At 42.4% G+C, this 27,953-nt stretch overlaps 1 protein-coding gene across 1 annotated transcript; it reads right to left on the bottom strand.

Annotated features, from left to right (window-relative positions):
• Window positions 1–1,327: 1,327 nt before the first annotated feature.
• mlycd (malonyl-CoA decarboxylase) lies at window positions 1,328–23,823 on the bottom strand. Its single transcript, XM_080438739.1, has 5 exons — window positions 23,133–23,823; window positions 12,271–12,383; window positions 11,440–11,596; window positions 10,407–10,559; window positions 1,328–2,459 (listed from the first exon to the last, which is right to left on the bottom strand). Exons 1-5 carry the CDS (start codon window positions 23,703–23,705, stop codon window positions 1,911–1,913), a joined length of 1,545 nt encoding a protein of 514 aa, XP_080294865.1. The 5' UTR covers window positions 23,706–23,823; the 3' UTR covers window positions 1,328–1,910.
• Window positions 23,824–27,953: the final 4,130 nt, after the last annotated feature.

Raw genomic sequence — 27,953 nt, 5'->3', positions numbered from 1 at the left:
TCACCATAACGAGGGACATGCGTTTTCATACTTTTCAATGAGTCTAACATGGTTCAAATGAAGTTCAAAATTGTCTTAAAGACAGAGTAGACATCAAAATGACCCAGAAGTGTTTTAAGTGATATACCCCTATATTCTTTGAACGACACATAGCGAAAATAGAAGATCTAAAAGCTCACACTTGTGAACTTTTTTTTTATACATTTTAGAAAATGTTGGCCTATAATGACATGCCCAAAATAGGGACGCCAGGCTGAAAGTGGTTAAGAGTGTAAAAATGCATCTATGTGGTTTCAACGTTAAATAAACACTTGGGACTTTGACTCGTCACACGACCAGTAGCTCCTCGTACCTGGTGAAGGACGTAGTTCCCATGGAAACCTGTGTAACCCATCATGGCGATGTGACAACGCTCATCTTTCACCACGGTGAGACAAGCCGACGCTCTCGCACACGGAAACGCACGCACGCACGCACGCACACACACACACACACACACACACACACGCACGCACGCACACAAAGACACACGCACGCACAGACTGTCTCTCAAGGGCATCCTTTAAACACCGTCCTCTTTTTTACGCTCGCCGACTCTCCTCCCTGCTGCTTCTCAACTGAACACCATCAATCAAGCCATTTGCTTTAACTTTATTTCTCAGTCCATTAGTTTCTAGGACACATTGAGGCGCGGGGAGAAACGCGAGAAAGAGAGAGCCAGATAAGAGTGAGCGAGGTGGGGGGGGGGGGGGGGGGTGGCGGGGGGGAAGAGACCCGGAATACAAAAAAAAAAAGTTTGGCTCCGCCGAGAGATAAAATGTAATTTCACAGTCAACTTGCTGTGATGTATTATTTCACAACAATGGCGTGTGGGTAGATCCGAGTGCTGCTTGGCACCTGTGTCAAGCACTTCGTTATCAATGATGGCTCTCCAGAGACGGGCGGATGACGGTACTATCAAAGACCGGCGAAGCCATGGCGGAGGGTCCTGCCAACTGGACCCGAATGAGCCCAGTCGGCTTTAAATTATTAGCACTCACAGTTCGGGGCTAGAAAATAAAAGGCCACTTCCGTTTAGAGTTATTGAATATGAAATCCTTTTTTTTGCTTCCATTCAGCACTTTCGGAGTTGAGCGGCTGGCGGGCGGAACAAGGAGTAAGCGTTAAGGCGGGCCGTGTATCGGGGCGGGTAAAACGCCACGAAGCGACGTGCGTGTACAAACGCAGGCAGGTGCGCTTTGCGGAAATTATTCAATGTTCCCCTCAGCCCCGAACCCCCCCCCCCCCCCCCCCTTTTTTTGGCAGTGAGACAGTTCAGCCAAAAAGAAAGAATCAAAACATCATTTATTCCAGTAAGTGCACTCGTTCACAGCTCCTGCCTTCACACACGCTGTCAGGCAGTAGTGCGGCATGGCCTTGATAAGGCGCCTCGTGCTTCATTAGCTACAGTCGCTCAGCACAGGAATCGCTCAGACAATGCTAAACAGCTTCAGCCAGAAACCCCGTGAGGCAAAGAGGCCTAAGCTACTGTATGCGCTAAACGTAAGCGGTCTCATCGCAAAACACAATACAGAACATTCTCGTCTCGAAATCAGAACGGCAGCAGCTGATACCGTTCTGCTCCGCTTACTCTGAAGTGCGATAATATGCTACCATTTCCGGGGGAAATCAAACAAAACATTACTGACAAATAACCATCCATGAGTCCAACATGAAATCTTAAACGCCAAGTGATATCTACCCTGCAGAACATGAGAATTTGGTCCATGAGTCCATTGATAATTCTTGTGAGTGTGTAGCCTTTGTCATGTTCTCGTCCGAACGTAAGGCTCTAAATATTCAAATGTGTAACTAACAGTCTGTGTGCTTGTCACAGAGCCGCCGTGTGTGTGTCTGTCTGTCTGTCTGTCTCAGAGTTTACTGTTCTTCTGGAACTGGGAGACCAGCCCCAGGACCTGGTCCGAGGTGCTGATGACCTTATTGTGCAGGTAGAGGCCGCTGTTTTTCACCGTGTCGTTCAGGAAGTAGCGATAGTTGACCATGATGCCGCAGGAGTTGGCCCCGCCTCTGGGGCTGGAGTCGGCCTGCCAGTTGAGCCGCCACATGGTGGCGCCGTTCTGCAGATGGAAGTTGGCCACGGGGTTGAGCGCGTAGCCGCGCCTCTTCTCCCCGTACAGGTACCAGGCGCAGAGGCGCATCAGGACGGGCTCCAGGACGCGGGACAGCCGCTCGGAATGCGCCCACTCGCTGGAGGCCAGCAGCGTGCGCAGGGCGTCCAGCGCCGGGGCGCCCGGCGCGGAGTCGGTGGCCTCCTCCACCTCCTTCCACTCCGGCTCCGAGAGGAGGTCCGAGGAGGCGTGGCCCTCCTTCCTGTGCTGGCTGAGCACGCCCTGTAGCCAGGCGGAGAAACCCGGGATGGGAGACAGACTGGAGAACTGGGCCATGTGAGGAAACTCACTCTGGATGTGCAGCGAGGACGGGAGGAAAGGAAGGGAGGAGAGGAGAGGAGGAAAGGAGGGGGAGGGAAGAAAGGACACCAGGAAAGGAAGGGGAGGAAAAGGGAAGACAGAGAGAGAAAATGTCATGTCATTTACAGTATATATCCATTTCGATTTAGAACCCGATCAATATATGGGTTTGGCTGATATATCAGCCATTATTGCATTTTTGTGACGGCATCGGTTTTTACCACTTTCAACGTGGCGTCCATTATGTTGAGCATGTCATATAGGTGATTTATACTGCCGAGGGGATGAACAACGTAGAACGGCAGTTAGTTTTACAAGTGGGTAAAACATAACGACGGCCATTATTGAGCCGCTATTAATACAGATAAATGTACAGAATGACATCATCATATGGGGGCAGCAGTGGATCAGGGGTAGAGTGGCCGGTACAGCGGCCGGATGGGAACCACCAGATTCCCAGTTCGATCCCGGGCTCCCCCAGAGTTAGTGTCGAAGTGTCTTTGAGCAAGACACTGAAGCCCTAATTGCTCCCGATGAGCAGGTTGGTGCCTTGCATTTATATGCAACTACTGTCCTAAATTACAAAAAGCGAGGTTTGCAAACAGACAGACAGGGAGGTACACACAGACAGCCAGACAGATAGACACAGACAGGCAGGTAGGCAGGCCGAGGGGTAGATCATCCGATCATTAGTAAATGAGTAATCACTAATACTAAACAGTAGTTTCACTTTACTTGTTTTTCATAGTGTTTAGTAAACACAATGAAACACTATTGTAACACTATTGTAACACTATGAAACACTATTTCATAGTGTTTAGTAAACACTATGAAAAACAAGTAAAGTGACAGAGTCAAAGTGAGTTGGACAGATCGGCATCGGTTTTTACCGATTATAGTAGGGGCACAACAACTGTTAATCAATAAAAAACAATTTACATAAATTAATCGAATAATCGCTATTTCTACGTGATGCAATATGAGTATAAATAGTGCTTAAGCGGTTAATTAATCTAATTGATTTAGTAGATTATAAACATAAACACGCTCGATTCATAGATAAATTGATCAATTGAATAATCGTTATAAAAAATAACCGCTAGTTGCAGCCCTGATAAGATATAAAAGCAAACGGAAGCAGCACCCAACATTTCCAGCGATTGCGTGGCACTGCTCAGGCACAGAGCCTTGATGTGCACAGAGACAGCAGTGAGAACATCAACCCCATCGCTTCAATCTCCCAGCGGACACGGAGGAGACATGTCTCTGCCTCCTCCTCCCTTATCACTGTTCCACTCCTCTGCAAGCTAAGAAATCACCTTCACCTCCTCTTAATACTGTTCCACCTCTCACACTGGAATCCCCAGTCTCTCTCTCTCTCTCTCCCTCTCTCATTGCATCTGCCCCAACCTTCTGTTTTTTTCCCCTTCTCATGGCGTCGTGAGATCATTTTCACCCGCTCACCTTGCGCCAAGTACCCCCATTCCGCTATCTACGATTCCAAGTAGATAAGTGACAGAGCAGCTTGGAGAGCGGATGAGTGAAGGGCTACCCCCCCCCCCTCCCCAGAGGGACTCATTGCCATCTGTCTGCCCCTCCTTCCATCTCTCCTTTTATCACCTTTTCCTTTCCCTTCTATCCATGTTTCTTTCCTTCATTCATTCCCCGGCTGTCCATCGAGGGTTTCCATGGACTTTGGCTGGCCTGTTATTATAGCTAGTATAGATTTTTTTTTTGTGCTGAGCATCTTGCTCTCAGTCTCTGTCTCCGTTTGTCTGTCTGTCTCTGTCTCCCTCTATGTGTCTCTCTGTCTCTCTCGCTCTGTCATCTCTCATCTCTCAGCCCAACCGGTCAAGACCGATGGCCGCCCACCCTAGAACCAGGTCCTGCTCGAGGTTTCTTCGTCAAGTGCTTGTTCATGGGGTGAGTTTATGGTCCTTGACCTGCTCTATAGGCAAAGTGTCATGAGATAACCTTTGGTGTGATGTGACACTATGAATAAAATAGACTTGACTTCCCCTCTTCTATACATAGCCTATTCATAATGTAGCTTCTTCATAGCTGTTGCTCTTTGGATCAAGCCCAATTCCAGCCCTTTGTTTGCTTACTCCTGTGTGCACAGGGCTGTCAAAAAAAGCGGCGGGTTCTAAGTAGGGGTACAACAGTTATCGAACTAATCAATATAATCAATTATTTAAAAGAATTACTGATTTTAATCAAATAATTACAAAAATACAGAAAACTGCGTATCTACAAGCTCAGAACGTGTAGCAATGCGATGGGTCGTGAGCTTGTAGATCAGCTATTTTGGGGTGTTTTTGACTAAACCACCAGACAAATATCAGTGTCAACAATGTTGTAGGCTACAACAAAGCACAAAATAGAGCTTAACCACTTAAACCCTATATACTTATACACTCCTTTTTTCCCCTCTACACCTCTTTGTCGAAAACACATCCGTGTTGCAAGACGTTGCTTGTAAATCAGCTATTTTCGCGGAATGTTTGACCACAGAACATGATATGGTTCATGTGGTTAAGTGGTTAATCATACGAATACATTTAATCGGTTATTTTTTATTAATCCATTAGGATTTTTTCTTGTCGATTTGTTGATACATCTTCTTCAGAGTTACTACAGGGGGGCCGGCAAATGTTTGTGTGATAGGATAATTGTTTTACATTAACCGCTTGAACCCTAGCATCCCTATTCTGAGGAGGACATTAGCAAAACATTAGCAAAAAACTTGAACTTTGGCTCTGTACTTGGTCTGCTCTTTTTTCCCCTCCACACCATACCTCTTTGCCAAAAGATGTGCTGTGAGGCGTTGTGAGCTTGTAGATCTGGTGTTTTTGGCAAATGTTAGTGGCATTTTAAGAGTTTTTAAGCATATTTTGATTATCGCGATAATATCGTAAATGGCAATTATTTTGGTCACAATAATCGTGACATGAATTTTCATATCGTCCCATCCCTACTCGGCAGGGTACATTTTGAAATGCTTGTGTGTTTGGTGTCTGGGTGGTTTAGAGGTAAAACAATCCCCGATTTCCAGCGGCGGTGCCTGCGGCTTTTGCCAGGCGCTCCAATGCACACACTGGGCGATGTTTGTGTGTGGGAAAAGCCAGTGAGGGATTGTGTCCTTGTCGCTGCACTGGTGACCCCTACAGTAATTGTTCGTTGGGGCGCCTGCTCAGCGGGGAGGGGATCTGGAGGAGATAGCCATGAACCCTCTGTGCGTGACGCTCTCCCCATAAAACTCTGTGCGGTCAGGTGAAAAGAAGCGGAGCGGTGACTCCAATATCGTCCATGTCGGGTGGAAACCTCATATGTCCAAAACTGTTACTTTTCAGGATTCAAATAAAAACAATTGCAACAGTAGCAGATCTACAAGCTCAAAACGCGTTTCAAGCTTGTACATCTGCTACTTTTGATACTTTTGTGTGACGCTGTAGTATGATCAAGTAGGGCATTAATAATAAAAATAAAAAAAAAAGCTACAATGTGGAGATAAGAGGTTTCTGCCCGACAGCGACCATATGTATCGGAGGAGGCACGTGGTAGTCTATATACCCTCCTGGGGTGTGGCTGTGGCTGAGCGGGTAGAGAGGCTGTCTGGTAATCAGAGGGTCACCGGTTCGCCTCCCAGTCCACGCCAGACACGTGTCCCTGAGCAAGACACTTAACCCCTAGCAGCTCCCCGCTGAGCGCTCATCATGACCATCTGAGCAGCCATCACCTGGTTGAAGCTGAAGCTTAATTTCCCCTGCCTCCCCTCCTCATGGCCAACGGTAGGGCTGGCAGCGACAGAAGCCACAGTACACATGAGGGATTGACAACGAAGAAATTAGGAGAGATGAGAAAACACGCATAAAGAAACCCTAGATTGCTTTTAACCAGTTGCCGTGTACATCTGTGTCTGTCCAGACTCACAGCATCTAGTCTATGTAGTGAGGACTTTGAAGGAATTGAATGGTTGTGTTTTCTTTTAGGTCACAGTGACCTTGACCTTTGCACGCCTACTTCTAGTCCATTCATCCGTGAGTCCAAGTGGATGTTAGCGCCAAATGTCATGCAATTCCCTGAAGGCGTTCCTGAGATATCAGGTTCAAAATGTCGAGACGCACGGACGGACAGACGGACGGACAGACGGACAACCTATGTCTCCAGGCAGCGGGCACAGCTATCCGCCGGCAGAGGCATAACAAAAGAAATGTGTGATGTAAAGATTCAGGTCAGGTGACTATAGACGGGGAGACGGAGAGTGTTGAAGGAGGTAAGGAGTTGGACATTGGCATGGGTAGTACGCTCATAGATAACATTGTACTGTGCAGGCAGCGATATCAGGAAGAATTAAGAGGGAAGGAGATAGAGCCAGATATGTGCCAGAACGAGGCCTCGGGGTCCAATCCTCAAAGACCTCCTCTGCCCAACCCTAAATCAAATCTCCTGACCTTTTCTCTAACTCCTTAGAATCCATCCGTCATTGAAGTGGTCTTGTCGTGGCCTCTCTTCACCTTTACACAGACTAAAGTCCTGTCAGAGTGCCAGGGCCTCTGCTCCAACACAAATCACACTCGGAGCATGGAAAGTTCTAAATCCCCCCCACCCACCCCCACGGGACACAAGCAACACGTTCAAAAGAAGATATCCCATCTTTCGAGGAAGAATTTGTGATAACATCCGCAACCTATCTATTGGCCAAATAGCTACTCAGCAACACCAGTACAAAATAGCCGGCTTTCATGTCGCACAAACAAATAGCGCGGCAAACCAAAAGAAAATTACAACCCAACGGTGTAAACAGAAAAATAATATCTTCAGGAGTTTATTGAACCCCATATCGCCATCATAAAAAATGCCAATAAATGAAATGCCTTCAGGCTGCAGCAGCTCTCAAAACACTCCAGTCCTCATATGACTGAGTGAAATATAACCGAACGGCGGTCGGAAGCTGGATTTTCATGAGCATGCACTAGAAAAAGCTATTTCCCAGCTGTCACATGGATTGGCTTTTGATGTTCCGTTCAATGTTCCAGTCATTTAACAAGTGCTACCTGGAGAGGCCTGACATTGGAGGACTCTTCTGTGCTTATTGAGGGGATTCGCATTTTTTATTGCAGAGATTTAGAGTTATCTGGGAAGTAGTCTGTGTGTGTGTGTGTGTGTGTGTGTGTGTGTGTGTGTGTGTGTGTGTGTGTGTGTGTGTGTGTGTGTGTGTGTGTGTGTGTGTGTGTGTGTGTGTGTGTGTGTGTGTGTGTGTGTGTGTTGGAAAAACTACTTTTGTAAAAGTAGTGATAGCAAAATGTTCGAGTAAAACCACAAAAATCCTATCAAACTATACTCAACAGTACCAAATGTATAAGTTCTCATTATGCATGGCCCATTTCACAATCACATTATTGGATTGTAATTAGTAAAATGCATTAATGTTTTCATCACTTTTAATGTTGCAGCTGGTAAACGTGGAGCTGATTTTAATTACCTTATGTCCTGCTGAGTAGCTTAACTTGTAATTCTAATACATCATAATTTATCAGTTAATGTATTTATCAGAAATGTACTACACACGCTCTGTGTGCGTGCGTGCGTGCGTGCGTGCGACGTGCGTGCGTGCGTGCGTGCGGAGCGATGTCCATGTAATAGCCACAAAAATTGCCAGAGACAGAAAGCAAAAACAAAACTTTTGAAGCACATTCAAAAGACAACATGATTTCCCAAAGGTTTCTTGATTCTTTGCCATCTGGGCAGTGGGCACTGTCTGAAAGCCCGCCAGTGACTGAGTGGAAGTTACAATTCAGCAGATGAGTCATTCAGAGTAAAACCACTCTGATCTGGAGTCATAAAAAAATGGAATACTACACCCCAGTCAAGAAGCCATGGGGGGGCGCTACAAGTGTTAGGGACCTAAAATGGGTCTACAGAGCGCCTTCTGAGTTGGCAGCACCAGACTTCCATGCACTTCTATGGTGAAGACGTGCTGGTGCGCCTCCAGCTCAACTTTTGGAGAGGAGCGCTGCTCTTTTGATCCTTACATGACCCAACGTTGAATTGTTAACACAGCGATGATAAGTCCCATGGTCACATTGTTTCAGCTAAGCTATTTGTGCTAATAATGCAGATGACAGTGAGCACCACAATGGTTGATAGATTTGAACAGTGTGGTCATCATGCTGCGTGTGAGCGCTAAAGACATGACATCCAAAGTTCAATAGGCGTTCTCTGTGGACATGATGACCCCTTAAACTGATGTTGCTGTAGCTGTGTCATGTACAGGGTTTTCCCTCCATTGAGGAATGTTGGGGTACCCCCAGTCTAGAGAGGTTCTGGTCACCCCCCAAAGGAAAATCACCAAATATGTGTCCTTGGTAACCAAATAAGATGAGCTATTATTTGCCTATCACCACATCAATCTCTAGGATTGTAGCTAATCATCTGCACCTTCAAATGGTTTATGCCATTCCACTCCCCTCTCTCTCTCAAACTCACTCCCCGGCCCTGCCCCCCTTCCAATGTTCTAAAAATTATAATAAAATTTATATATAAATTGTTTCATTAAGTGGGGTTTCAATTACTCAAAATGTGTAGACATTTAATTCCTTACTTTATCAAAGTGTTCTGTCAGTTGCCCTCGTGATGTGGACAGATCATGCATTCTTAAGGCCTTTGCAGACAGGGTGCGATTAGTCAATCAGTTTTTACCGCATGCGAAAAGACGCACAAATCCAACTGGGTTCGATTGAAAAAAAAAACACATCGCCGCATCGCTGCACGGTAAATTCGGAGCCGGTTTGCATGAGGTCATTGAGAACCATGTGTTCATTTAAAAAATGATATTGTCAGTTTTTTCCGTGCGCACTCTGTCTGCAAAGGCCTTTACTGTCACTTGTAGTCACCACTCAAAAGCCCATTCTTTCTGAGCTGGAAAAACCCTGATGTGTGATGCTATTATCACTATCTGAATTCATTGTGAAAGGACCCCTCCAACACTTCAGCGATAACACTTAACATTTTATGGCTATTATTGTTTACACAACAGACTCATGTCAGCCCAGTCAGAGGAGGTGACATACAGTAAGTCTTATGTCATGGGTCTTATGTCAACCGTGACCTATAGCAACGTGTTTATCTTAAACCTGAAATACTTAAGTCAAAGATAGCACTTCAAAACACTTGACATTGAGGATAGGTCCCCTGTGATTAGCGGTGAGGTTAACAGGTTTGCTTGACATTCAATCAAGCAAATATGTCTTCGCTTCTGATGAAAATTGCCTGCTGTAAGTAACGACTTTAATGTAGAAAATGTGCAGGCTCTCTCTCATATCCTCTACATCTGACCAGTAGAGAGGAGGGAAAAAATTGCATTGTGACGTCAAGGTCCTGTTCAGATGTCACTGAACCAATTATAGCTTACACAACGTTTACAGTTTCTGAGCAATTAAATAGCTTATTATTGGGTCACTTGACTGAGGTTAGAAGACCCAAAACTATTTACTGTCTGCAAAGATAAGTACACTAAGGTTTACGCACACACACACACACACACACACACACACACACACACACACACACACACACACACACACACACACACACACACACCTTTTCTCACTTGTAGCCTCTGTTATGGCAACTCAAAGGCAAGGTAAAGTAGCCTACATGATATCAAAGCATAGTTATAACTCGAGGATAGAACAAAAATGACTCACAGAGACGTATATTCACCCAGACATGGTTGAGCGCAGCCTATTTGATAAACGTGTTAATTGATTGGACAGCCTTCAGATCACATACTGTGCGCAGCAACTTGCAAGCATCCAGGTTTGTTACCAGATTTGTCTCCCCCCCCCCCAATTCCGGCACCCTGTTGATAACACTTCCATTCCACCTCTGCATCAACCACCATCCATCCATCCATCCATCCATCCATCCACACACCTGAAGTTCTCGCACCACCCTCTTGATGAGATAGTTGCCCAGTTCCACCCCCTGCAGGCCTGCCTGGGTGGAGGTGATGGAGTAGAAGATGGCTGTGTTGATTTTATTCACATCCTCCTCAGAGTCCACGGTGGCGGACTCACGGACGATAGTCTGCCAGGAACAAAACACATTTGTTGAGTGGTGTAGACAGGCCTGAAAACTAACTGCCTTGGTGCAGTGGTAGTCAAACAAATTGATAGGTATTAGGCCGCAGAGTGACCCTCATCTGAAAAGATATTGTGCCAGGCACCCTCATAAGAAAAGATTTGTGTTGTTAGTCATTTTCAAAACTAGCCCAAATCTTTCACCGTTTTTGAAAAACGTTCTAAATATTTGGAAATCGTAGCAGCTTAACTTGAAATAACTTATAACGTAGTCGGCTATTTTCTGTGAATGTTCTTCTATTATGAAATGCCTAGAATAGGGATGCAAGGATTCATGTGGTTAATAAAGATACCGGCATGAAAGCTATTCTTGTCATTACCATCGAAGCATGGCGGCACAATACCATAAACTTCAATGCTCTTTAAATCAATGCTCATGCATGCGTGTTGTTATAGCTGGTTTGTTTATATGTGGTCCATTAGATGTCTTCATTGTTTAGAGCTATTACAGTAAGACGAGACACTAGGGCTGGGCAATGAACCGAAAATATGGGTTATATTACATGTCTAAACTGATATTTAGAACCAATAAACGGCTATATCTTGCTCATGTCAAATAATTGAGCAGCAGATAAAATGTTTAATTACGTTCTTAAACATCAATAAATCAAAATTATTTGATTAGTCTGATTAACCACTTAACCCCAGTATGATACTTCGTTGCATCGTGATTCGCGACGTGTTGTGAGCTTGTAGATCAACTATCCCCCCCCCCCTTTTTTTTCATAATTGTTCATGAATCGCAATCAAGCCAAACGTTTGAAATAATGGTGATATCCATTTGAAGTCTCATGGCCCATGCAGCCCAATGAGTCACGCTCTCTAACCTGTATGTTATCAGAGATGTCCTCTGTCAGCGCCACGTGCAGGACCACCAGGGGCTCTCCCGGCATGGAGGCGTGTGTGAAGGTGTAGCACCGGCGGTACGGTCCCACCCTTCGCTTGATGTCGGTCCAGTTTCGCACCGGATGCACCGCTTCGTACCTGGCGATGCATGGAGAGTGATGCTAATGTGAACCATCATATCGTTGCGATTAACGATTGAATTGTGTTTTTGGCATTGAACATTGGAACATTATGAATAAAAATTTAAATTGTTTGCCTTTTAGGCTTCGTAATAAAATATTGCACGGGCATATACAGTATGACAAATAACTTTAAATATATCAGAAGAAATTGCTGACACATTAAATAATCGTACACTGTAAAAAATTGTTAAAATTGCAGAAATAGCTGATCTACAAGCCTACAACGCGTCACAAGCGTTGTAGGCTTGCAGATCAGCTATAATGCTATTTTTGGAATGTTTGAAAATGCATAGACATTTTTCAACATGGAAACAATTACGACGATTATGCAGAATAATTGCGATTATCACCAAATAATAATTGCGATTAGGCGATTATGTAATAACTGTGACAGGCCTACCTGTATCTCTGTAAATGTAAATGTGTTTTAAGTGTGTCTGTGGGTTTTATAAATAGATTTAACAAATGAAATTATATATTTTCCTGAAAAGTAACCTTTTTGGACATACAAGGTTTCAACCAGACAGCAACTATATATTATTAGATGCGGTATAGTGCATGTGAGAGAGAGGAGAGGAGAGGAGATGAGAGGAGACCACAGCAGTGAGGTCGTGTGGGTGCATTATTTACTGGCTGATCTTCTGCAGGAGCTCGCAGGGCGACTGCCAGGTTATCCTTTCCAGTCGCACCAGACCTACAGAAAACCATTCCGACAGCAAACTCTTCAGCGTGGAATTTAAGTCCTGTGGGAGGGAGAGGGAGAGAGAGAGAGAGATGAGAAGAGTGAAGGTTCAGAAATAACCTCCACATCCTGCTGATAACAGACACACAACACCACAATCCGGTGTTAATTTATAACTCAGTGTAACTGAGATTTTTTACACCCAGAGTCAAATTAACACTCACACATTTTGCTGCGTTAACCCAGAAGGCGTGTTATTATGTACTCGATAATAGCTTGATAACTATGATGATAACTATGTTGATAATTGGTAAGAGAGGTACTGTAAGGTAAGGTCTCGTGCCAACAGATTAAGATGCAAACAGCAGCAGGTCTACAGCATACTGGGGTCAGTGGATTTCAAAGTGTGAGTAAACTTTGTATATATAAACAAATGGACATGAAAAACCACCTATGCTTTGTTGATTAACCACTTATACTTTGTTGTACAAATGGTGGCGTACAAAAATAGTGAACACAGTTATAGTGAAAATAGCCGATCTACAAGCTCACGCTGTGCAATGCGTTGTGAGCTTGTAGATCAGCTATTTTCACTATATAAAATAAAATAAAAATTGTAATCGAGGCAAAAGTTGGAAATAATTGTGATACTGGTTATAAGTTATATCGCCCCAGCCCTACAATACTACTGCAAAAAAGATATTTCTCTCTCTTTTCCCCTTCCACTCTCCCCTGTAAAACAGTTGTTCTTTTCTCCTGGAGATTTCATTAAAGTACTTGATGTGAAATTGATGCCTTCGTGTGCCTCCTTCGCTGCAGCTTAGGGTAAACAACTGCATTTTCACGGTCTCGTAATAGCCGTTTATTGAGAGAAGTCACTGCGATAGCCGTTATCTCGGTTATTGACGGCGAGGCTTATATGGTTAGTCTTAAGGTGTGACTTAATACACACACACACGCACAGTCGTCGGTACTGTGTGTGTGGGGGGGCTTGTTTTGTCCCCAGGGTGTATCTGTTTGCCGTGCGAATGTTTTCATTACATCTTCTGTGAGTGGTGATGCACTCGAGCGTGCAATAGGAAGTGCGCAATAGGAACTTCAATAAACAACTTGTCATTTCAGAGCAGGCATGTCTGTCTGCAGAGGTCAGATATATGGTATATTAATTTATCTCTGGGGTCTCTGGGGAAAAAACATAAGCTCATAACTATAAACACAAATATGATACATACTGTGAATATATACATTGCTGGTAACATTACCAGCTCAGTGGAATTGTGGTTAGAGTGTACTCCCTCAGACTGGGAGGTCGGTGTTTAATCGCTGGCCGGGTCATTCCAAAGTCTATAAAAATGCCTCCCTGCATGCTAGAGACACTCAGCATCAAGGGATGGATTGGGGGCAAGTCCGTGCGACATACTTGCGTCATGTCCAGGGGGTGTACTTATACATCATGTGGCATACTAGCATTATGTCCAGGGGGCAGTGTACTTGTACGTCATGCCTCATGCTACAGAAACAAGAGACATATACTGTATAGTAAGTAGCCTACTTAGTATATACGTTTACCATAACCACTTTTTGTCGGACAACGAATAGCTAAAATAGCAAATCTAAAAGCTTACACCGTGTCCTGATGTGAGGCTACAATTTTTGCTTTATCAGATTATTTTTCATTTTATATTCAAAATTTCGAAGGAAAATATTTTTGAAAAAAGGTCACCCATAATGACATTATAGGGAATAGGGATGCTAAGTTGAAAGTGGGTAAAGCCTTCTTAGTCAATCTCAATAACGGCCAGTAAAATTGTGCATCTTGTATAGTATTTCATTTATCATGAGAAGAACTATACATAATTATTGCCGGTATTAAACCAATACTGAAACCAATCAATCAATATTACATATGGCTAGTGGCTACACAATAGAGCCAGTGTGTGAGAGCCTTTGCTTAAAAAAAGAAATCCCCATTCCCCAACTCCCTCACATCGGAAATTCTTCCCCAAAAAACAGGCATCAGCTCTTAAAAGATTCACTTCTAAGGCTGAGAGGTTGTCAGAGGCAAATGTGATCTTTCTGTGCACTGGGTCAAGGCAAGCCCTGTGGGCTTGAATAAAAACCAACACAGTTCTCTATCTGTTTTTTAGGATGTGCGTGCGTTTGTCAAACATTGCTACCCTGAGGCGAAATAGATGATTGTGTGATAGCTTGTAATAAATCCTAGCCAAGTGTTTCTGAGGACACCCAAACACATCAACAATACATTAGCACAGCTGCTGCCTTGGGCAGCGATTCTCAATCACACAAACAGAAGGAAGGAAGGCCGAAACCCAGGGACAAATCTGTATTCCATTGACCTTGCAGGAAGATGAAGCCCTTTGAAATGGAAGGGCCAAGTAATTCAGCACTTGCATTAGGGGACTGGGTGACACAGGGAATGGAGGGGGAATCCACCCCATTAGAGAGAAAATGGCCCGACACGCTTTGACACTGGAGCTACATTAAAGTAGCAGGTTACTGATTTTGTAAAGTTGATAGCCTCTGCTACGAGGTCGCTCTTCATTTTGGCCACTGGTTACACTGAAAGCACGAAGGGCAATTCATTTGTAGACTCTTAATGTTGACATGGAACACTCTACCTAATGACTCTGTTCTGACCCATGTACTCACAAGGCTGCTAAGTGCCAGTATGTAATTTTTACACATGTCAATACTTTTTTTTTTTGCCCTGCTAGCACTGGGGTTCTAAAGATGACTACTGTATGTCACTAGTCCATGTGTTTAAAGGCCCTTAAGAGTCTTTTATATGCACACAAAGAAACAAAAATGGATGAACAACATATAACGAACCCACGTCTCTATGACCTCTGACACACCAATTCCGAAATTGCTGTCCGCCAAGTGGCTGTGACATACCAACACACACACATCAAACAGAGTAGTATCGACTGAATACCAGCACACACTCAAACAGAGTAGGCACCGCTTACTTCCCACTGGGTGTGATTTTTATTTCATCACTTCAATTTCACTTGTTCATCATGTATCCTGTATGGGTTCTCTCTCCTGATTGGATGAAATTACTCCAATTTTGTGTGCGTCCTTCAATTTTATAGGGTTTCAGTTCCAATTTTGTCAGCTCATTTGTTCCCCCATCACTTCAATTTCACTTGTTTATCCTGTGTCGTGTCCTGTACGAGTTATCTCTCCTAATTGGATGAAATTGAGATCCCGAGTTGAAAAGGTATGTTCTGTTTACTGAAGAGCTGGAAAGATGGGGAGACCCCCGTTAATGAAAAACACTCTATACTATAGCAATGATTATCAGAATATAGAGCTAGTTAACACTTGTAACAACAAAAACATCACTTCATCCATGTAGTGTTTAGGAAATCAATACGATAAGAAAAAATGGCATTTTATAGGGAAATGCTGGACCGTGAGGATATTGCAAGTGGTCCCCAAAATAATAAACACCAAGATTTTAATGATAATAACATTAATATTAAAAGATTAATGCAAAAAAATAAATGTGATGGTATTTTTTTCCTATGAAACCTTGAAAATTTTGTTTTCATTGTGATACTGATAAATAGGGACTTAAAAGTTGAAAGTGGTCAGATGGGTGGGCCGCTAACACTTTTTTCAAGTGGGCCCTGATCCAGAGTTTAGTGTCTAGAGTCCACTTGTCTTTACTTTAGAAGGCCATATGCATGCCTACACGTCTACAGTGTCTATCATTTGAACACCGCAAGCAGCATGTTTTTCAAATCATACTAGGGGAGCAACGGTTAATTGAACAGATTTAATCGCTTATAAAAAATAATCGATAATCAAAATGTTGCAAATCTACAAGCTCATTACAAGCAGTGTGACGTGACTATTTTCAGTATTTTTGCATAACACAATAGGGGAGGGCTTAAGTGGTTAAACAGACTAATCGATTTAGTCGATTATAAAAAAATCTATTCGCATTTTTTGTGTTGATTCGTTGACGATGATACAAAAACACGCTTCCCAATCATTAGATTAATCGAAAATAATAAATCAATAGAATAATGGCTAAGAAAAGAATCGATAGCCGCAGCCCTAAACCACACTACCACAGAGAGGTGACTAAAACGAATTCTGTGTAAAAAGAATGCAGCAATCAAACTTGTTTTTCTTCATCTTTCATTGATTCTGTTTGAATACAGGTGAAGGAGGATGAAAAGCCCAGAGGTGCAAGGAGCGGGGGGAAATAACACCAATCGATTGGCCACCCGAGGGAGACTAATCTGGCCCAGAATCCAAAGTGACACTCTTGCAAGAACCACAGTAATTGCAGCCTTGAGAATTCCAAACTTTCATTACTTCAGTAATTACTTTAGTAATTTAGTCACTTTTGCCTCGCCTGCGCGCTTGGTGCTATTTTGATTACAGACATCGTTTTTTGAATGCCATTTTTTCCTCCCGCTGGTGTGTGCACACGCTGTCAATACTGAGCAAGAGCCTCATATTCACTCTGACCTTTTCCATTCCTAGTTCAATCAATTCTAGAAATAATAACAGGCAAACAAATGTTGTGCAGGAACAAGACCCAGGTGGCAACCATTAAGAGTGTGTGTGTGTGTGTGTGTGTGTGTGTGTGTGTGTGTGTGTGTGTGTGTGTGTGTGTGTGTGTGTGTGTGTGTGTGTGTGTGTGTGTGTGTGTGTGTGTGTGTGTTTTCAGCTACTAGGCTACTGCTGAACTGTGTGTTATTGATTAACAAATGAGTCTGTTGTTGCCTGTGGCGTGATAGAGGAACAGCCTAAAGGCCCTACGATAGGTATTGAGCCAGGTATAACGCAAGCTGGTCCCTCAGAGATAGGTCCTAGCAGGACCTTTACAAATCATATATAAGACATAGACTTGCGTTCTCCAGTCCAATTATTATCTTTATTTGACCCCAACACCAAAACAGCAGGACCTTAAAGTATCCAAACACGTCTCTAGTCTGTCCGACCCTTTCACCTGTCTGCCCTCAACACTGGCAGGTAGCGGTAGGAAGGAACAAACATTACATGTTAACACATTGACTGCCAGAATTATTTCAGATTTTTAGCTGTAGCCTGCCAGAGATTTTTCATTGAAAAAAAAAGTACTCAGGAGCCGAGATACAGAATTTTTAAGTTTTAAGTTAACAAGGAAGTGGATAGGAGTCTAAATCTTCGAACAATCATATCTCCTTGGTCTTTGGGTCAAATAAAATAAATAAATAATAAATAAAAAAATAAAAAAATAATTTTTTTTTAAATAGAACGCAGATCTGCGTTCTTGGCAGCCAACGTATTTATTAAAAATAGAACGCAGATCTGCGTTTTTGGCAGCCAATGTGTTAAGCACGGGGTCCTAAACTTAAATAAGCTACCTGTAAATGTAAAGAAAAAATAGTTAAAAGTACAACAAATGAAAATAAACATAATGTTTATCAGAACTAAGGTTACAGATGAAACAAAGATACATACAGGTAAGGGTAGAGAACAAGTACAGAAAAAGTAGTGTGACTTTGATACTACATGCAGGTTAGAAGAACTAACGTGACTATTACTATTCTTCTAAATTTAGTGCAGTCAATAATTTTTTTCTCCCAATGTAGTCATTATGCCTACCCAAGTAAATACCCATACATTTCTGTATTCCTAGAGGAATACGCAGAGCTTCCGTCCAACCACGAAGATCACCCTCCCCGCCCAGATTCCCTACCCGAACACAGCCAACTTTATTTGTGTAGACGCTAGGCCAAACCGGATGCATCCTGAGTGCCACCTGAGTGCACACGCACCACACTTGATTTTGTCAGACTGAAAAGAAATGCTGCTTGGATGTTACTGCCATCATCGTTTGGCATGTATTTGGGTCAGAAGTGAACAGGCAAGTGAATAAAGCACATTCAGTTTAAAAAGCCAGGTGCTGGGCAGACGCAAACATAAAAAGAATAGAGTCCGCACACTGGGTAAAGGTATAATTTATGACCACCTAATTAGGTGGTCATAAATAATACATTTGGAGCTTTACCCGGTGTGCGAACTAGTGGACTCTATTCTTTTCAGAAAGGAACAGGAACTAATCCATTGATCAAAACTAATCAGATTGTAATCTACCCCAGGCAATCTTCCCAAAATGTAGCCTAACTCACACATTTGAGTTATATTTTTGTATCTTAAGTATCAATACACTATTGAGTGTGGATATGGATGAAAAACATTAAACTAAAATGAATCAACTTAATAAACATACATGTCACTCAGTGTTCTAGCCTAAACAAAGGACCACATGGAAACAAGCCCCTGGGTCTTTTTGTGTTATCCTTTTAGCATAACCTTTGACTGTACTACCTGTACTGTTAATTAAGCAATAAGCATGTTAATAAAGTATTTAAGCAATCAATCTAAAGGGTTTGACATGAAATTCTAGGTAACTAACCTCATAAAGACAAAAAATGACTTGATTGCTTCAGCACCACATTCTTTAAAATGGTGTTGTTATGTTACCCATTAGGATTAGCCATTCAAATTAATACTTCTGCAGTTAGGTCATGTCAGGTCTTTGCTTCCAATTAGGCTACCACAGCTCAGTAAGGCTATCGAGGCTCAGAGGCAGAGCACGTCGCATCGTGACACACTGTGAGCTTGTAGATCAGCCATTTTTGGCTCAGAGTAGGGCTGCAAATGATCGATTAATTCATTAATTGATAACCTTATCAATCGATTAATCGATTAGCAAATTTTTTAATTGGATTTGAACAACTAGTCAACTACAGTACCAGCACTTAAACATAAGTTTACACACTGCAGACAGATCAAACCAACATTTTCTAATGATCTCCTAAATATGACTGTGCATATTACATTATCAAAGTAAATGCTGAGGTGAGAATGCACAAGGTGAATCAGGGGAAATAAAATTAGCTGACACAGAGGAGCATACACCTGCCAATTGCCAGAAATCTACTCCAAATAATACCTTAAGTGATCAATAAAGTGATCTCGAATCATAGATTTTGGCAAACTTGCAAATGGAGACCGAGCCAAGCAGTAAGCTGTGCCTGGCACAGCTTTCACAACATTAAAATTATTGATGGGTACAGCTGCATTTTCACTGAGTGTACGTGCCAGCTAGCACCAAAGGCAGAGAGGTTAAACTTTTAGGTGGTGGAAATACCAAGAGGAGGTATTGGATCCTGGGCAGAACAAAATCAAATATCATGATGTTTTTGACCAAACATCTCTATTGATATTGCGATGATACTGTATGACTGGGTGCTGCTTTCACAAATATTTGCAATACAATATCATTTTTGATAAATAATCATCCATAATGCCAATATAATAACTACATGAGTAACATGAGTGCCATATCACCACATCACTATATCCAGAATCTCATACGATATCTAGCCTTCACAATATCAAAATCAATATACTGCATTGCCAAGCCCTAGTGCATGTCTTAAGTAGGACCTGCAGGATATAGCCCACTTTGATCTTGGTAAAGTGCTTATTTTATCTTCATGAGCTCATAATACTAGCTTCACGTGACATCAAGCCAACCAAAACACTATACATAGCACTGACCTGGCTGAAAGTCAGAATTAAGCTCACATCTTAAACAAATGTTGGAACACAAGTCTTTTATAACTTTCATAAGCCCATAATAGTAAAGTGACATGAGCTGAAACACTATACACAGCACCAGGGCAGGAATGGAGCCCATGAAGGCCATGGCCGCTGGGACCCCTCACTTTGGCCTTCTGCCCCTCAAAAAAAAAAAGGTACGCCCTGAGGCCACAGTGGCCTGATGCCACGCCCACACAGCTCCGAGCTCTGAGTTCGTCATTTTCTCCTCTGCCTCTTTCCTGTTTTGTTTTGAGATTCTGAATTCTTAACTCCCCCTGACTCACCATATTCTACACATATTGGTCATTTATAAATACCAAAACATAATTTTGTGAAATAAAGAGCTTTTCATTTATTTTACTGATAGTTATAATATGTATAAAAAAGGAATACATTAAATTGAAAATATTATTTCCGTGGACTTATTTGATGGCCTTCCTGCCCTGACAATTGGCCTTTTTGCCTAACAAAATGTACTACCCGAAAAGCACCTAAAATTATGAAATTACAGACCTACACAGCACTGAGTCTGGCCTGGTTGAAAATGTATACATTTTGCACAGCAGCATGCCAAAGTCAGAATTAAGCTAAATGGCACTGTACACATCTTTTGACCTAAGACACATTTCAGTACACATGTCTAGAAAACATTTTAGCCCATGTATAGTTCTGAAGCACATTCCTGATTCAAGTTCCTTCTAAGTTAGAAAGTGGTCCAAAGGTCAGGGCCTTGCAGCAGGCTGTGATGAAATGTGAGCCCTGTTACTTTGGGACATGGGATGAGACGAGAGCACAGCTCTCTCCGTCTGCCCCCTTTACTCTGACACTTTGAAATACACTGCAGGATTAGAAGGCTGCATCACAGAAAGGATCAATCATTTAGGCTGCAAATGTCAGGCTGTATTTGAATGCAAAGTAGCTAAAAAGCTGTAATAAATTCACACAGCATCTTAAAAGTACCAAACTTCCGATGGTGCGGTGGTGTGATTGATAAGCTGATGCAAGGCAACGACCCCTTTTGTGAAGGACATATACCATCCCTCAGAACAAAGCGCACCGTAAAATCCCCAGTGCTCCCCATGGGGGGGTGCTAATGGAACTGAATTAAGCTGAATGGAACCGTTACCATGGGGAACCAAATGGATTTCATTTGTACAGATGGACCCAAATGGACCCTTGCGAATCCATTTGTACAAATGAAAACCTAGGATTTTCAGTAGTGACAGTAACAAATTACATTTACTTGAGTATTGTAATTAAGTTTTTTCGAGTATAGTGTACTTTACTTGCTGGATGTTCTCCACCTGCACAAGAAGCCTTTCTGACTTCCAAAGCCTAGTGCCAACTATCCATTGCTATTTTTTATCATGCACCTTAACCCCGGGAAAGCATCTGTGTCATTTTATACGTTGTATAACAGTGTCGCTATGGTAACAAAATGTATAAGACAGATTAGAAAACTACAATCCATCTGTGTTGTGTAGATGAAGTACAAAAATGTGCAAACTTTTGTTGTGAGAACTGAAATTTTGACACAGAGTTTGAAATCTGCAATATAAGCGACACAATACAGAGGTAAATTACGATATCCACATTCCCTCAGCACTCTGCTCAGTTGATCAGATTGCTCATTTGTTAATTGCATGGGCTGCTTTCTCTGAAGTTCAATCCATTCTGTTTCTAAGGCTTGTTGCATATATTGCATTTTCCACATTTCCAGTTGTATTCCTGGCTGCTTGCAGCTATATTCAATTATTATTTTTGACTCCACTTTCTAGGAAGGTTGTCGTTACTTGTTACGTTTAAGCATAGTTTTGAAGTCAGCTGTTGAATTTCTTTCTTGTCTAGAATGTCATTGTCCACAGAATTCTCACCTGTCACAACATTTGAGATGGACAGTACAGTAAATATTAGTTTTTACATTTTTTTCTATAAGCTTTATATAACACGGACGTTCTACAAGGAAGTCCCATTGTGATGAGTGACAACATTAATTTGGTAGTTTCAGAGAGTTAAGAGGTTTTGTAAATGCAGTGTGCAAACAATACAGCAATAGGCTATGTTGATATTAAAGGAGCTACACCATGAATGTTAACTTTTCCTTCTTTTTTGTGTGTTTTTGTTCTCCCCAACCTCTCTTATATCACAAAATATACCCAAGTTTGAGCACTCAGGCTTTCATAGCATATCTGGGGTTTTATGTAAATTGGTCTCAAAACAGGCGAACTGATTTGCCCCCGCCTGTGACGTCACATGTGATACCTACAAAGCAAAAAAATAGTTTTTTTTTCTCCGTTTTTGTTTAACTTTTTCCACACAGAACCAGGAGATAACATTCATACAAACTGGCTCAATAGCGCCACGTGCCAAATAAGGACAATGTGGTATTGCAGGTGAAAGTGCTTTATAAGCCAGAGAGAAGTTAGTTGATGAGTATATCTGAGGCTTGATTTAGGCTCAAACCTTTTGAAAAACGTTTGAGGGACAGAAACAATATGATATTAAATATCTTTTTTTTTTTAATGGTGTAGCGCCTTTAAAAAATATTCATTTATATTATATCCAGTACTTTCACTTGTGCAATATTTAACCAGGAGGAGTATTATACTTTAACTCAGTGTGGTTCTCAAAGTGGACCCCAGGGGTCCTTGAGGGGGTTCCAGGGGGTCCTCAGCTAGATCAGCTACTATAGCATCAAATTCACTAAACACTTTACCCTATACACATTGGTTCATGATCAGTTGTGAGCTTGTAGATCTGCTTTTTTTATCTTGAAAAAACGTGAACATTTTTGAATATTTTTGAAACATTAACACCACAAATCTTGTATGTTGGGGTGACGGGATCCATCCCTGGCACAGAATATGTTCAGATGGGGGGTCTGCGGTCAAATACAATGTATACAATGTACAAATACATTGTATTCACAATGTAAATACAATGTATTTTACTGCAGAACCCCACCTGAACATGTTCATATTCATATGGGGGGTCATTGACAACATGATTCAGAGAGAACCACTGGATTGTACTTTGTCCTGCACCACGTGACGACGACAAAGCACACTGTCACGGTGACAGTGTACTCGAGTCGGAACGCGAACGCCACAAAGAATGTCCGCCGCGCGCCGCCATACAAAATGTAAACAAAAGCAACATTAGTTCTAGTCACCCTGATGTGGGGGCTGTCGGTGGCCTTGGACGAGATCATCTCCAGCACGTCGGCTCGGAGGTCCACCAGGAACTTGACGCCCCCCTGCACCTTGCTGATGCAGCTCAGACACTGCCTGTAGCGGGGCGTCAGGCTGTAGCGCAGCCGGTCCTCGGCCTGCAGGATGGTCGCCACGTCCCGCTTCTGGATGGTCTCCAGCAGCTTGACCGACAGCTCCGACACGCTCCAGTGGTCCACGCCGCAGTCCTGCGACAGCTTCTCCACGAACGCCAGCTTCTGCTCGCGGTCCCGGAGGCCCTGGTAGAAGGCGATGAACTCCAGGCTGTGGGACTCGGGCGGAGGAGGAGACTTGTCCCTGGTCTCGTACGTGGGCAGCGGCGCGACCACCCGGGCCAGGATCTCCTCCATGGTCTTCGTGGTGGAGGAGGAAAACATACGGTGGTGGTGGTGGTGGTGGTGGAGGAGGCCTCTGAAGAGACCCGGTGATCGGGCCGCGTTCAGACCGGTTCGATACCGGCAGAACCTCGCGCTGATGTCCCGCAGAGTCCGCACTATGAGGTGGTGGGGGGTCATGGCAGTGTTTCGCTGTCACATGCACTTCCAGTGACTGACAGGAGCTCTGGTTTCACTGTGACACCAGAAACACACATGCTTGCAGTTGCTGCTCCATGCTGATCCTTTCCGGGGTCTCTTAAAGAGACAGCGCTGCAATAAGGCTCCTGCCTGCAATGTAGAACAGTGGTTTGTCAAACTTTTTCACAGGGGTAGAAAGTAACTAAGTACATTTACTCAAGTACTGTACTTAAGTATAATTTTGAGGTATTTTTTTCTTTACTGGAGTATTTCCAATTTTCAATAATTTTACTTCTACTCCACAACATCTAAAAGGCAAATATTGTACTTTTACACCACTATAATTATTTGAAAACTTTAGCTATTAGTTAGTAGTTACTTTGTAGATTTTGATTATTATTACAAAACCACTTCAGACCTATGTATATATACTTTGGCAATTTGAAAATAGCAGATCTATAATAATAGCAGATAGGCTATTCTTATAAGGATTTGTATACATTTAAAAACTTTAACTCTATGGACCCTCTGCATATAATGAGTACTTTTACTTTAAGTATATTTTGATGCCAATACTTTTATACTTTTACTATTATATTATTTTCAAATTTTGAATACCGGATTTGTACTTGTAACAGACTATTTCTACAATAGGGTATTGATACTTTTACTTTAAGTAAAAACATTTAGTACTGCTTCCATCACTGCTGATTTTGCTGGGGACCCCCTGGAACCTCTCTTTTTCACAAAAAAAAGGGAAAATAGCCGATCGGCAAGCTCACAACGCTCACTACAATCACATATTGAACTAATCTATCTATCTATCTATCTATCTATCTATCTATCTATCTATCTATCTATGTCCGTCCGTCCGTCCGTCCGTCTGTCCGTCCACCTGCCTATCTACCTACCTACCTAACTACAGTTGTACAAATAAATACAACTAGTGAATGTACAATATTATCCATTTAGTTTTATTGTTATCTACAGTATACAGTATACCTACAGTACAGTACATAGACACTGACAGTAAATAAAGTTTGTACAAAATGACAGATCATGTCAAATCATGGCCAACAAAAAATGTTCTTATAGATTGGAGCTCAAGAGACACAAATCAACTCAAATTGGGGTCTGTGGCTTAACCATTATACTTAACGTAGTAGCCTGGAGTCCTCCAGGGCTCTAATAGTATAGAGCCCTGGAGGGCTATAGGCACTGTACTTTTCCCCCTGTCTACACTAAAGGTTCTTGCTTAATACTAGGATAGATGTTTGACCTGTGAAAGTTATCATAATGTGGTCTACCGATGCGATGCGAGAGTTTGCCAACACCAACTCGGGACTCCTGCATTGCTGCCCTCCACACCCTCCTGTCTAACATCAGGGTCTTGAGTTCTACAGTGTTGTTAGCTAAGCTGTCACGCCGCAGTGCATCTACGTAGGTGGTGTGCTTCTTGCCTTTCCTGGCTTTGCCCTGCAGGGTTGGTTCCCATAGTGTCAGTTTGCTTGCCACTAGTTCCGGGTGCCTGACGCAGTGCCCTGCCAGCCTCATCCCTCTCTTTCTGACTTTGTCTGTGACCCGTGGTAGGTCCCCGTAGACTGAGGACCACGTTTCTGATGTGGTCCGTCCATGTGACACCTATAGCGCCATTTGTAGCATTCTTGTGTAGACTCCATCCAGGGCCCTTTCCTGTTGTGCTGTGAGGGTCCATGTCCATGAGGGTCCATGTCATCCATGTGGTCTACCATCCTATCTATGTGAACCTGACAATGTGTAGATACATTTTCTGCACCTTAATGTCTAATCTCATGCACATACTGTACCTGCTGCTAATGTGGACCTACCGGAGTGCCACCACCACCACCTCATGCTGGACCTGCTCTATGCTATGTGTGAATATTTTTGTGTATGTGTATATATGTTTTGCCTCTCCTTGATACGTTTTTCCTTTACTGTTTGACCTTTTCCCCCCTTGCTCAACAAAAAACAACTTTCACTCATGTTTTACACCTGTAAACTGTGATATGACTATAAAGTTGATTCTGATTCTAAATGTTTGCCCCAGAAATGCATGGTATAGAGTTCAAGTGGTTAATGCATATCAAATACATTAATGCACTGCTGCATACATACACACATACAGTACATACATTTAGACACACATGTGCGCACGCACGCACACACACACACACACACACACACACACACACACACACACACACACACACACACACACACACACACACACACACACGTGATGTAATGATGGTTACTGAGTGAATTGTTCATACCGGTACATATGATCCATAACATTACTGTCAACTGGGGATTCATGACAATATGACTACTGTACCTCTTCATCAATCTTAATGTTGTGTTCAGTATATGTACTGTTATTATTACAGTCCAGATATTTGAACAAATGCTACTACTTTGATGCTTTGGCCAGCCACGTTGTTGAAACTGTCATGCCATGAAGCCTGTATTCTATGCATTGCATGTGACCTCTGCACCAATGCTTCTCACTGGGGGTCTAGGGACCTTGAGGGGGTTCCAGGGGGTTCTCAGAATTTGTATTTTTTTTATATAGCATGACAATCGGTTTAACCTCTTCAACCCTACTTTATAATTTGGCTATTCAAAAATAGTCGATCTAATAGCTTGCTCAAGCTGCAACTAAGTATAAATCTGTCTTTTAAGATCATTAACGTTAAATATTAATAAAGAGCTAAAAAAAAAGGATAAGAATCACTGCTCCGTTCTACCTGTACATGAACTAAGGCCAAAGTCTTCTGCAGTGCTCATCAGACAATGAACTAAAGCAGTTGTTCTCAAAGTGGGGTGAAGAACCCTCAGGGTTCCTTTAAGCCGGGGGTTCAAATGGACCCTTACAGGTCTGTAAATCTGAGGGTGTGCTAATGGCACCGGTCCATTTGGTTCCATTTGTACATTCACCAAGTTATTGGGATCCTTGAAATTAAAAGGTTTGAGAACCTCTGAACTAAAGCTTTTACTCAGCAGCTGAAACAGTGCCGTTTCACAGTGTTTATTGCATTTGACAAAAAAGTGTCCAAAAAAAGAAAAAGCAGCTCTGCAATTATGGGGGTCCCTGAAACCTTGTAGATTGGTTTTTGAAAGCATAACATAGGGCTTAAAAGTGTTTTGCTTACGCCCCTAAATTCCTTTCAAGTAAACCAGTTTAACCAGTGGTTCTTAAAGTGGGGTCTGGGGAGCCCCAGAGATCCTTGAGGGTGTGTTCCAGGGGGTCCCCAGCAAAATAAGGAACAATTAAAAAAAACTCGACCCAATTTTATACTACTTTCAAAACCATTAAATTGTATTTATTTTTTTGAACAACACAAATATTCTCTAATGGGGTCCCTTTGGCACAAAACCTTTTCAGTCGGGGGTTCGTGGACAAATATATAAATCTAAAATGTAAAACATACTAAATTCTCTAATCACAAAATACGTGTTTGATCTGACCTGGCAACCCGCTGTGCACGGTGGAAAAACATGGCAACCCTCAGGTGGCTGCTGGGACTTTGCCAGTCAATCACAAGTTGAATTGACAACCATCAGGCCAGTTCTCTCTGTGTTCCACACCAACTCTCTGTTCTGCGTGTGAATTGTCTTACTATCATTCACGCAAGGACCTTTCTCTCCAAAAAAGGATTCACTGATATTGGTAAGCAAACTTTATAGCATAATTGCACTTAAAAAAAGTATGTTGTAAAATGTTGTGGACGCTGCAGCCATGATGCGCAGACGCACTGCCTTAAAAGATGCTAATCAATCACTCCACGTTTTAGGGTGATACATTTCAACCAGTGGTGGAAGAAGTAGCCTTAGATATTTTACTTAAGTAAAAGTATCAATACTCTGTTACAAGTAAAAGGCTTGTGTTCAAAATGTTCATTGAGTGAAAATACAAAAGTATTGGCATCAAAATATACTTAAAGTACCAAAGTAAAAGTACTGAAATGTTTGAAAATAGCAGATCTACAAGCTCACAATGCATCTTTTAGATTGTCTATTTTCAAATAGCCGATGTGTAAAATGGGGCTAAAGTGGTTAATGTATGTTTTTATGATATAATTTATATCTGTAAAGTAACTAAAGTTTTAAAATAATTGTAGTGGAGTAAAAGTACAATATTTGAAGAAGTAAAAGTACTGAAAATTGGAAATACTCAAGTAAAGTAAAACATACCTCAATCTTACTTAAATTCATGTACTTATAGTT

This window comes from Gymnoscopelus braueri (assembly GCF_963280865.1).
Source record: "Gymnoscopelus braueri genome assembly, chromosome: 9".
NCBI lineage: Eukaryota > Metazoa > Chordata > Actinopteri > Myctophiformes > Myctophidae > Gymnoscopelus > Gymnoscopelus braueri.
The sequence above is the reverse complement of the archived record's forward strand: the minus strand, read 5'-3'. Positions and strand labels throughout refer to the sequence as shown.

What these genes read in the sequence shown, in the direction of transcription:
- mlycd (XM_080438739.1), bottom strand. Translation starts at nt 23,705, where the DNA reads ATGACCCCCCACCACCTCATAGTGCGGACTCTGCGGGACATCAGCGCG. An exon ending in CCGACAGCCCCCACATCAGG is followed by an intron (nt 12,384 to 23,132) that starts GTGACTAGAACT and finishes TCCCTCCCACAG; the next exon opens with GACTTAAATTCCACGCTGAA. An exon ending in GGGTGGTGCGAGAACTTCAG is followed by an intron (nt 2,460 to 10,406) that starts GTGTGTGGATGG and finishes CTGCACATCCAG; the next exon opens with AGTGAGTTTCCTCACATGGC.